This window comes from Strix aluco, chromosome 2, assembly GCF_031877795.1.
Source record: "Strix aluco isolate bStrAlu1 chromosome 2, bStrAlu1.hap1, whole genome shotgun sequence".
Classification (NCBI taxonomy): Eukaryota; Metazoa; Chordata; class Aves; order Strigiformes; family Strigidae; genus Strix; species Strix aluco.
The window spans coordinates 4,662,867-4,675,376 of NC_133932.1; the positions used below are offsets into that span (position 1 = coordinate 4,662,867).

The 12,510-nt window shown below is 43.9% G+C and overlaps 1 protein-coding gene across 4 annotated transcripts in view; it reads right to left on the reverse strand.

Annotated features, from left to right (window-relative positions):
• Positions 1-12,510, reverse strand: part of ARHGAP31 (Rho GTPase activating protein 31) — a 63,445-nt gene that overhangs the window by 17,147 nt on the left and 33,788 nt on the right. For 2 of the 4 annotated variants that reach the window (XR_012621087.1, XM_074808518.1), the window contains exons 2-6: positions 8,843-8,945; positions 8,214-8,358; positions 3,340-3,422; positions 2,607-2,714; positions 766-911 (exon numbers count right to left, since the gene is read on the reverse strand). Coding sequence is in view for 3 of the 4 variants with exons in the window: in XM_074808518.1 (XP_074664619.1) it covers positions 766-911; positions 2,607-2,714; positions 3,340-3,422; positions 8,214-8,358; positions 8,843-8,945 (585 nt within the window). In the remaining variant the exon portion in view is untranslated. Of the gene's footprint in view, positions 1-765; positions 912-2,606; positions 2,715-3,339; positions 3,423-8,213; positions 8,359-8,842; positions 8,946-12,510 lie in introns of those variants that run through there. The other 2 variants (XM_074808528.1, XM_074808538.1) reach the window with 2 other exon arrangements.

The window sequence follows — 12,510 nt, forward strand, 5'->3', positions numbered from 1 at the left end:
GCCACATGTTAAGGGAAAGGTGGATTGGGTGAGCTGACACAGGGCTGGAAAGCAGAAAGGTGGCTACTCCCTCACTTCCGAAGGTATTATGAGTCTTTCCAGTGTGTAAAACAGAAAGCTGCATATTTCTGAACTTATGTGAGGTCAATGTGGATCCAAGCCCTCTCACTTCCCAGGCTTAAAAGAATCTTGACAACAAAGTCATCACTAAATAACAAAATCAGCATCTCTGAAAACTGTTAATGTCCCAGGAAAAAAATAAACCTCTTTTATAAAATGTCCCCAAATACAAGACATAAGTTTTTAGAACACAAGCTTAAATTTTATCCTGGGAGTGTGGCCTCTGATTTAGGTGGATATGGTGGCTGCAGGGCAGGTATCATCGGTATGAGGAATTACAACTGGGGGAGCCTGAGAGAAGAATTGAAACTGTGGCTGATGGGCTTAAAGAGAAAGCTTAGACCAGGACTGAGAAATAATCAGGTGGTCTTCCTTTTGTGGATAGGATTAAGCCAGGTGAGATCATGCAAAAATGAGCCATAGGGTAATCTGGGAGCATGTTGAAGGAGTCTAATATTCAAAAAGAACATGTTGGAGATGTGGATGAAGAGGACAAGAGTAAAGAGGGATTGGGCTCAAGGTGTCTTTGGGGGAGTCTGTGAGGATGTTAAGGGTTGATGTGCTGGAAATATTAGTTGAAGGGGATAGAGTTAGAGCTGGAGTACATGGCAAGTGAGACATGGAGTGGTTCGGGGAGGTTGTTACCAATGTTCTCTGCAGAGCTGGCTTTTCTGTTGTTGTTGAAGATCTGATCCACGTGATTCAGGATGAACTCGATCACCAACTGCTGCACTCGCACCTCCAGGAAAGCTGCATCCCCATTGCAGCCAACTGCCTCAATCTCCTTTGACCTGCATGAGGAAAGAGCTCTACTAGTAGCCAGCATTGGCACACACAGCCCCTGGGGAGGAAAGAGCAGCTTTCTCTTGCAAGACTTGGAACAGGGATGTTTTCCTCACTCTTGCTGCACCTTTTGCTCTCCTTCTCTCACAGGCCCTCATCCTCTCTCTGCCTTTTCACTCTTATAAAAATGATTTTCCCTGTTTTCTCTGCCACTTCTGTTATTTTCTTTCCTGTCTGTGTTATTTTCCCTACTTAGCTTTTACATTCTTCAGCAGAAGATAAAACTGACTCTCAAACTCCATTCTCCCTCTTTGCTCCTCTTTTACATATTTCAGAGTTGGGTCTGAAAGACAACACAGGGGCCTTCAAACACCGCTTCCAGATCACTACTCAATGCTTCAATCATCTCTCAGTGAAATTCCACAGAACCCTGCTCAGGTCTTCCTCCCACCAATATTTTCAATGCTTTGACGTGTGTCCCAGTAGTCTCATCTCTGCCCCCCTGCACTGCCACATTCTCACTCTTGCTTTCAGCAGAGTAACATTCCTTATCTTGACATGCCAAAGTGTTGCTGAAGAAATTATCTCTGGGCAATGGATCCTTTGTAAAGTTAATGACTGGTGTGTTAGATAATAGCTTGGGGCATTGCCAAGAGGATAACCCTGTAAGGAGATTGCAGTTGCATTGCTTGCTCCTTTCTTTTCCTCCCTGGAACTTGCATTTACGAAAGATTGCAAAAGGAAACAGACTTCAGGTTTTTTGACAAGGACAGATGCTAGAATGAAAATGTCTCGGTAGTAAAGGTCCACTTTGTGATATTCAATAGAGTCAACATTTGATTTATTTTCAGAACATGCTCTGCTTGTTTTGTGATTTAAAAGAGTGAGATAATTATTTAGAGAATGCTTTCCAGGCCTGTACCTCTCTAGCCAAGGTCCCTCCCTCCTGTCCTCTGCCAGCCCAGGGCTCCCTCCACCAGCTTTGCCATTGCCCCTCTCCTGCCCAGCTGCTGTCCAGGACTTTTCCTGCATAGTTCATTCCTCTCAGTACATGGGGAAGGGAATTTCAACAAGATACAAAATATTTCAATTTACTTTTTTCCAGATACTATTTTTTCTTGTTCTGCTTAGCTCTACAAGATATCAGCCAAACCTCTGTCTGCATCTTAACTGGGCCTCTTCCCAGGCATAGCAAACATGGCAAACTAACTGGTGGTCTTGAGATTTGACGCAGGGTGCCATCTTAAGCCCACTAAGTTCATCTCACTTTTGCTCAAGCAGATCTGGGCACAGGCCTGTAGTATTATTGCACTGTTGCCCTCCCTTCCAAGCCTTGCTGTCCCTCACCGCCCCACTGCAGAAGCACTGGCGCTGTCAGAGATGTCATTTCCGTTCCACAGTGATGAGCTAACTCCTCATTTTTAAATCTTTGTGCTCAAATTGCAAATAACAGCTTTTTTTATATAAGAAACACACAAAACCACAAGCTTCCTTGGATGCTGGTAGTAAAACCTCAGATTATTCAACCTGGAAGCATTTTTTCTCCCTTTAAAAGCTGTTTTCTTTGCTCTACTGTTCCCTTTAGTTATTCTGCTTTTCCCTGTCTTTGCATTTCCCTCAGGGGAAGGGTCTCCAGGTTCAGGTGCTGGCGCTCTCCTTGGAGCTTGGCATGGTGCTCTGGTTGAGAAGATTCTCTACTGTACCTGAGGAGATTGGGAGCCCACACCAAGGCCAGGTTTCTGGTGTGCATGTTGGTCATGTTGCTGAAGGAGGCCAGGTGAGTCAGGTGCTTGATCAGGTATTCCAGTGTTCTGTAGTGGTTTCACATGAAGAAAGAAAAATACGTCAAGTGACTGATGCCTGCTCACCAGGACAGCAAGGCTTAGACCTAGATCTGGCCTCAGAGTTGTCCCCTCCTCAACGAAGGCAGTGTCTGCAATGGCACAACAGGCCCCATAGGACAGAGGATTTACAGCACTAGCATTTACACAGGATGGCAGCGAACACCTGAACAACTGTGCTCTGGGGTGGCCAAGGATGGGGCATGAACCAAATAATCCTTAGCATGATGGGTGCAAAGAAGATGGCAGACAGGTGGGAGAGGGAGTGAGATGCTGCAAAGGCTTAGCTCTTGCTCAGGCACCTCCACCAGATCATCTTCTTCTCACCACACCCAGGGCACTGGCCAAGCGCGCCACAGGGGGTCATACCTGGGGAAGGAGGATGATAGACTGCAGCAGGGAGAGCTTGTTCGATCTCTAACAATTGGTTCAATAATATTGAAATGCCAGATAAATTGTTGTCAGATTTGGAAATGGTGAGTAAGCTTTTGGGAGCTGACTTCTGGAAATTAACTCCAGCGCTGTTTCAGGTGATATTCCCTGATGGTGAGAGTCACCACACTGTTCCTCAGCACCTCAGTGGACACGTTCTCACCTGTAATGTGATGGTGGGAGTTCCTGGATGACATTTTGAATTCGTGCCAACTGCTCGTCCTCAGGGAAGCGAGATACTGCTTCCTGCGGAGATACAAGGAAACAGTCCGCCCTGGCAATGGACTCAGGGGAAAAGGAAGAGGGATAAGGAGAGTCACGTGAGACAGCCTGTCTCAGAGGGAATGCTCTCTTGTTACCTTACAGAACTCTTGGTAGAAGAAGTTGCTTTGTGTCCTCAGCACAGCAGAGATTTGCTGCGCTGTTATTTCATGTCTCGGTACATCCTTCCCACAGATTGGGATATGGTGGTCAATGTTTTGGGGAGAGAGGCATTTAAGGACTGAGACCTTCAATTAGGAGTTATGTTTCTTTTCTTTTTTTTTCCGTTCTTTTACCCTTTTTTAACTTGGGCAGTAATGGGTGGAATAGAAAGAGCAGGAAAGAGAGAATTCAAAATAATGGAAAAAAAAGAAAAATAGCGACACCTCCTCCCTGAAACTATGTTAAAAATAAAGCAGGTCTTTCAAGCCCAGTGTTATGAAAACAGCTTGGATATACATGTTCCATATTCTTCAAACTAAGCAATATTTTGACTGTCATATGAAGATAGCTATAGGGATTGTTTGTGTGAGTTTACACCTTTTATGACGGGAGAAGCGTTAGGAAAATCACTGTCCAGGTAATTTAATAAATTCTTATACTCAGTGTTGCACTAGGTTAGACAGAATCAAGGTTATACATCTTGGTCTTGAGCAAGTGTCTACAGACCCAGAGCTTAGAGAGCCATGATAAGCTTTTGTCTGCATTCCTAGGAGTTTACTGCATTGGTATTCATCTGTTCAGCTATTCCCTTTCAATATTTGTGCTGGGGGAAGACAAACCACCAGCAAGTTCAAACAATGCATGACTGTCTGGGAACCTCCTGCCTACCCTACTGCCACCAGAGTTTGGAGCAAGTTCAAAGAAAGATGCTGGGACCTACGCTGCCAGCAGAAGCTTTGCCTACAGACAGACGTCAGCACTGCTAGGAAACGAAAGGAAGGAAATAACCCTTCCCAAACCACCCGTCGCTTAAACATTATGAACCTGAAATTACCAGCCACCGCTAGAGAAACATCTTCTAGTAGCAGTCACTACAACATCCACACTGATGATGCTGCCATCTCTGTTCTGGTCACTGTCCTTTTCCCAGCAGACCACTTCCCATGTATAACCACCAGCAAAACAAACATTGCCATTTTCAAGGCCAGAGATGAATATGAATCATGTTTTATTCCCTAACACTGGGAATTGAGATCTATGCCCTCTAGATTGAACTTCTCACTGGTGTGGTGGCAAAGAAAAACAAGTGAGCTTACTAGTTTGGTGCACTTGTTTTGCCCAAATTAAAGTTACATTAACTCCTTCTAGTACTTTTTACCCACAACTATAGCTCTGGGTTGTTTGTTTTGTTTTGTTTTGTTGGGGTTTTTTTTAAAAAAAAGCCTATTCCCATCAGCCCAGAAATCCTAAATATAAGAACTCTTGTGATCTTCATACAAGGTTTCCAGTTGAATGGCCTTGTCCAAAGATGGAGATGGAGACAGATATAAACTTTAACTGGTGCATCTAAAACATTATATTTCAACTAGATTGTATACAGTATTTTCTCCCCCTGTGCTGATTTTCATTCCTATATTTAACTACCAGGTCTCAAAGACCTAATGCTTAGACATCAAGTGAATACCAGCCTCTCTGAGGTCATGACCTATTCAAAACTCTGAGCCACATTTCTGACCCATACATTGTGCCTTTGATATCCGAGGCCCTCTCCAAAACTCAGGATTATGGCAGCAGAATACAGAATTCAAGGAAGAACCAGTAACTCCATTTATTACATGTCTGTTAATGTATGAATTACTGTAATTTAAATTTTCATCTTACAAGTGGGAAGAGAACACTCGGAGGGTAGCAGAAGGTATGTAAAACAATTTAAAATCTTGGATATTTTTACTCTACTGGTGATTCTGGGAGTGCAAAATTCACAAGCCCTGGTTAACAAGTGGAATAGAGTCTCAAGAGAGAAGGTAGGCTTGGCCTCCTACAGATGATTTGCTCTGAGGGAATACTCGGTCCCTCTAACCCCAGGTTAGAACAAGCCAAGCAGATTCAAGTTATCTATCCCATGAAACAAGCATCCCTCACCAGAATACAAAATGGCAAACTGGAGAGCATGAGAGGGCATCATTTTGCAAAAGTTGATAGCCAGTGAGGTCATGACTGGGATGTTACATCCGAGAACTTGACACAGTAATGACCACAAGGCCAACACCTCCTAGTCATTATGAATTTTACTTTCCTTAGCCACAAATGTCTGAATCACTCTGGTGACTCAAAGTGGAGCCTATCCCATCTCAGAGACAGCTCCAACTGAGTCAGGCTGGGATTAGCATGCATCCTTTACTCCTACCAGCAGTCTTCTGCTGAGGCACAGCTGCCACCACTCCTTGTTCAGACACCCCATGCATACACAAGCTCCTAGGGGGTTTTCTGGTCCTTGGGGAATTGGTCTTTTTTCTTTCTTTCCTCCTGGTATCTGACTGTGCTTCCTGTCAGCTGGGTTACCCATTATAAATCCCTACTGAGTAGACTTACGTGAATAATGGATTTTGTGGCTGAGCGGACAAACTAAAAAGCCGGAGATTAAAAAAAAATCCCTTTTAGGTCAATCCAAAGTGATAATGTTTTAGGGAACTGGCACAAGATTTTAGGAAACAATTGTTCGAGGTTCACCAAAGCATCACACTCAACCATAAATGAAAGAAATCTTCATTTAAATTTGGGGCTGTTTAACCCTTTTCTGAAAGATGTTTTATTTATGAGTTAGATGTGTTGATTTAATGTTGAAATATTTCCTTTAGAAAGTATTCGTAAAAGAAACATTTAGACAGTTAAAGAAATGTTTTCCCTTTTGTTTTTGAATAAAACTATTTACCAAATGTATCTACCAAAAATCTGCAAGTCATCATCACAAAACTGCACTTTTCAGCAAACATTCTTTCCAAAAAAAAGTTTCCATCTAAATCTTCATGTTTCCTTTAGAGCATTTTTCTTTCATAAATCAGTAGCGATAGCCAGAAAGACACCAGCCAAACAGCTTCAACAAGAATGAGACTCATCAGTTACTGTAGTTGAATAATACCCTGCATTCTCAAGATCCTATTCATCCTGACTGTGTCTAGTTTAGAGATCCTATCCTATATCCTCAGGATCCCTGTATCCTGATTTTTCAAATCTGCTCAGAATTTTGACTGAAGTTTTGACTATACATCCCCTTGAAACAGACCAATCTTACTCAAAATCTGACACCGAAACAGCAAGACACCTAACACTATTGCATATCTGTCAAGCCGCACAGCGAGCCAATTCCCACCCCATGTTCCCCAGTGCAACTGTTGTCCCTAGCAGCTCCCTGACTTCCTATAACAGGTTGCTGTTTGGCTGGTCCCATCTGGCTTTGCCCTACAGCAACTCCCTTTCATAGACGTGCCTGGCTCTTCCCATAGCAGGCAACAGAGAGTCTTTGGAGAATGTCTTCTTCTTGTGTGGACCCCGCGGATGTCTCTCAGTGCCTTCTGTGCCATAACAGCACCACTTGGAAGTGATTGATTCAGGATAGAGGCAATGAAGACAGCAATACCTGAAGCTAAGGTTGCTTGCCAATTCCCATTTCATTCAGACATGATTTTGCAAAACTTCTCTGCAACAATTGACGTTTTTGGTGATGTCTGTCCCCTCCACCTCCCACCAAATGGGAAAGAGTAGGATGACAGAAATTCTTAACAAAGTATGGATGTTTCTAACACTGGGAAAACAATCTTTCCCATCCCCTCACCCCAGTTGTTTTAAGAAGTTGGTGAATTCTTTTAGCTGAAAATTCACACCTCTGCCACTTAACATTTCAGTCTGAATGACTGGGTTTAAATTTGTTGGTGTCAAAAACAACTGAAAGCAGATTTAGAACGGTAAGAAGCAGGCAATCTTAACAACAAGCATAGCTTGCTGTGCCACCTTTTAATAAAATATTATCTGTCATCAAAATTAGCCAACACTCTTAAAAATTCAGGCTTTGTGGTCTTATTTTTCTGCTCCCCCGCAGTCTGCTCCTAGGCTCCAACTGTATCCATGTATAATCTATGGTTGTTTTGCAGAATCCAGTAACTACTTGAATGATAATCTCTTTAAAGAAAGTTAGAGATTTCTGCTTGGCCAGCTGCCACTTTTCTCCACCATTTATATTTATGACATGATCATGATGGGCCTGTTATGCCATAGCTGGCATAACCTGTGTCATCATTTGCACTCCGGCAAACCATGTGAAAAATGCTACAGATGCAGAAATGTTGGTGCTTTAAAGATGGGCTGAGCAATCAGTTTGTGCCAGTGTCAGGGACTGTCGGAGGGGCAGGGAGGAGGAAACCACACCCTTATGATTATGATCACAAGCCCCAGGTGATCCAGAAGACTCTCAGTGATGGACAGTAATGAGGAAAAGAAAGAGAATTAGTAATTCTGGGAGGAGGTGCACAGTGGGGGAGAAAGAATAACAACAGGGAAGCAATGTGGTGAAAAAATAAGCAAGATGAAGGGGATGAAAAAGCAGAGAAAACTAGAGAAATAAACATGAAATGGGGGAAAGAAACAAGGGCGGGGAAAGAAACAAGGACAGGGAAAGAGAGTCAGCGCAAGACGAGAAGGGAAGAGCACTGAGAAGTGCATGTACAGATATCTGCACCAAAAACCAGGACATTGGAGTGAATCTCAAACAGCTGTCATGGGGGAACATGCAGCACATCCACACTGCTGGAGAGGAACAAGAACAGCAAAGCGTCTCACCGTGAATTTCTTGTAGAGCTCATAAGTGAGGAGAGGGTTGGGCAGTTCCCTGAAGTACAGCTTGCAGAGCGACCCCACGCAGTGGATGTCCTGGAGGTAAACTTCCCTTGTCAGATCCGGGCATTGGTCAGAAACAAACTCTTGTCTGAAACAATATGGAAACATAACAACGTAGGCAAATAAAAAGCTGTAGCATCCCAATACCCCACCCTAAGTATTCTTTTACAGCTAGAAGGAAAAACAAACTGGAAAGCAGATATGTCTCTGCAGCCTGGCCCAGATTCTCTCACGGGATCAGGCCCCGAGGTTTCAACTAGTCTCTGGTTTCCTTAACACAGTCCCATGAGTGGATTGCTTTGTCTTGAAGTGAAAGAGAACAACTCAGCATTTGTGCTGAGACCCTCCATGCCTTTCCCATTAATAGATGCAGAGGGACATTTTTTTTGTTTTTTTGTTCCCCGACTAATCCCTGAAAAATTGTATTTCCCTGTTACCAGCTTCAGAGGCAGTTTATCTTCTGCATCAGTATAGAGGTCTGTTGGGCCCAGTCTATGCCTGAGGGTCTAACAGCAAAAGGGTACCAAGCCCTGTGACCAAATCCCTGTGGCACTCAGACAGATTGCCTTTACCTCAGCTTTTGTATGTTGGAGGTCACTCCTGAGAGGCGGTAGATCCCATCCACAATGCCATGAGTCTCAATGAACTCCGCACAGCTCTTCAGCACGTAGGGAACTAGGAGAGGAAAGCAAGGCAAGATGCCCAATAAATACACACTGAGAACTTCCACAAGTCACCACAGAGGAGAAAGTTTCATGAAACAACACCAAAGGCTCTCTGCAGATGCAGGGAGGGGTACAGCAATGGGAGAAATACAGGCCAAACCAAAAATAAACCCCACAAAGTGGCCGTAGACAATTTGCAAAGTAAGGATATGCTATGGTTGTGCCACGCCACACTCATTGACACATGACAGTAACTGACCCTGAAGTCACAGAAACATGTGGGAAGAGAGGTAGGATTTCTCTCCCCCTTTTTCTTTTCTTTCCAGAAAAAGAAGCAATTTCATTCTAATTGAAAGCATGAGGTAAAACATGAGGTCCTGGGAACCTCCCCCTTCCCCAAGCTAGAGCTCCAGCCTCGCTGAATTGTGCCAAAAGGTCTGATTAGCTTGGATAAAAATCAGAGAAGCATTCGCACTTCCATATAAGCCTACATACCCACAGTTTAGTGCTCATAAACTCCCACAGAGGGGGTATAAAGTTCAAATATTGACTAGATCTGCACACTGACAAAATCTGACGTTGGCTTCAAAAGAACTCCATCAACATAAGCAGCCAAAGACTTAACCAGACCTAAAGCTGAGAGGAGCCTGAGGCACAACATTTACATCCAGACCTGGACCTAAAGCATATGTTTATTTTTTCCCCGTTATATAGGTATAGGAAACCCTCATCCTCTTGGTCAGACCAAGCCTCCCTGTCCCCAGTACTATAACAACCCTAGCTATAACAATAACAGTAAGAGAGCCCTTCCTTATTAGGTGCTAGAAACTACTGTGTATTTAACGCAATGCTTCACACAACCATAAGCACAAAAGTCAGTAAATGCAGAAGTTGAAGTTCCCTGCTGTAATGCTGACTGCTGCACTGCACATTCGTAAAGCTGTATGACAGAAGACAGACTAAGCCATCCATTTGACTGGAAAGCCAGGCATAGCAATTACTGCATCTTTGCAACACCACAGAGATAATGCCTCCGGCTGGACCTTCCCTGAGTTCTTCTGCTCAAAGTTCAGGACCATGATGACATATTAACATGTGCTTCATCAGGCGGCTTCCAAAGACAGCACTCCAAGGACAGCCTGAACAAAAAACATCTGGTATATTATCGTATTTCTCATGGGTGCCACTGAGGCCAGAGCCAGCTCATGGATGGACTTGTGCTAACCAAGCAGGTCAGGGCACAGGCTCTGGTGAGGAGGGATCACAGGCTGGTGCCTACCTCAATGACACATTGTTACTGAGCCCAGGTGGTCAGGGAAGTTTTACCCTTCTGCCTCCCAACTCTTACAAGAAGGAGGTAAAGAGGTCACAGAATCACAGAATCATCTCGGTTGGGAAAGACCTTGAAGACCATCTAGTCCAACCATTAACCTCACACTGACTGTTCTCAACTCCACCAGATCCCTCAGCGCTGGGTCAACCCGACTCTTAAACACCTCCAGGGATGGGGACTCCACCACAGGTCCTTTTTGTGGGTCTCTTCTCTTTTGGACAACCCAAAGGCAGGAATACACAAATATACACATATGCCAGTGATTACTTGGAAGCCTGAATGATCCAAACAGACTAATACTTCTCAGTTAAAGGAGCCTCTCCAAAACAACAGGAAAAAATTAACTTTATGTTTTTTTGAGCAGGGACGCATAATGCAGGTATATTAGTCATGCTGTGTCACACTCAAAGCCCTTGGGCTGATTTTTAAGACCCTCAAGTTGTTGGGCCAAGACTAACAGCAGAGCTTCTGGCAGGAGCCCTAGTCTACTACAACAATGTTCATAAGAAACCATGAAATCACCAAGAGAACAGATGTAGTCTACAGAGTCAAAGCTTCATCCACAGCAGTCACAGAGCTATAGGATTCCCTCCTCAAGGACTTCTGAGGAGAAGGTACATCAGTGCCTTCCAGAAGGAACATGGAAAACATTCCTTTCAGTGCCTACAGCACCTGCTTCCTAAGAGGACTAAGTAATGTGGGAGGAGACAGAGCAAAAGAAAAGAATGACATTTCCTTAAAATCCTACCAAGAAAAGCCAAAGTGACATACCAAGAAAGAGGACCTTCCTATCTCTGAATAAGACCTGATTATCTGTAACTGCAGTAGGGAACTAAGATCATATGATGATGAGCATGCTAGAAATTTAAAAAAAAAAAAAAAAAAGGAAAAACAAATGACTTCAGGCCTCTTCATTTCTGATTTCATATCAAAGATGATATGGCTGGTAGGGCTGTATCGTCTCTGTGGCAGGAGCTATGCATACATGGCATATTAAGATTTCCTTCTTGGTAGGGGTCTCTGGGAAAAAATCTAATGCAAATAGCAAAAATGAAAGCTAGGCAGATCCATGTTCACTTCAGATCTATTTGGGTGGGAGAATGGGTGAACCACTCCCTGCTAACATAAAAAAATAGAATTAATTGAACAGAAAACATTTTTGATCTGGACAACAACATGACAAGGTTTGCTTAAAAATTAAAAAGCCTTTCATATAGACAAACTTCATATGATGGTGTCTAGCTGCCAAAAAGTGAGGTCCATGCCCACAGACCCCTTTATTGGGTACTTTTTAAAACCTTGGTGTTAAGATCAAGCACAGCAACTAAAAATGCATATACTAATGTTTGTTGTGACTAATTTCACAGAATCACAGCACTGTCTAGGTTGGAAAAGACCTTGAAGATCATCCAGTCCAACCATCAACCCAACATTAACAGTTCCCAACTACACCAGATCCCTCAGCGCTAAGTCGACCCGACTCTTCAACCCCTCCGGGGATGGGGACTCCCCCCCTGCCCTGGGCAGCCTATTCCAACGCCCAACAACCCCTTCTGCAAAGAAATACTTCCTAAGAGCCAGTCTAACCCTGCCCTGGCGCAACTTGAGGCCATTCCCTCTTGTCCTATTGCTTGTTCCTTGATTAAAGAGGCTCATCCCCAGCTCTCTGCACCCTCCTTTCAGGGAGTTGTAGAGGGTGATGAGGTCTCCCCTCAGCCTCCTCTTCTCCAGACTAAACCCCCCCAGTTCCCTCAGCCGCTCCCCATCAGACCTGTGCTCCAGACCCTGCACCAGCTTCGTTGCCCTTCTCTGGACACGCTCGAGTCATTCAATGGCCTTTTTGGAGTGAGGGGCCCAAAACTGAACACGGTAATTGAGGTGCGGCCTCACCAGTGCCAAGTCCAGGGGTAAAATCCCTTCCCTGTCCCTGCTGGCCACGCTAATTTGACCTCTTGAAAGTAAGACCTATTAAATCACAGTATTTTTTTGCTGAGTTTTAAGTTTCCTTGGGATAAATTAGGTCAAGAGGCCTCAGGCAGGTAAGCAAACCTCTTATACACACATCAGAGAAGGTTAGATCCATCTGTTGAGGACTGGTAAGCAAAAAAAAAAAGGGGCCAAGGGGAATAATCTTTAGCAAATGTATAAAATTCAACCCATTTTTAAAAGTGGGTGAAGACTTCATAGTAGACATAACCTATAGGCTGCAGATAGACAATATACACTGAGCTCTGCCAGTATC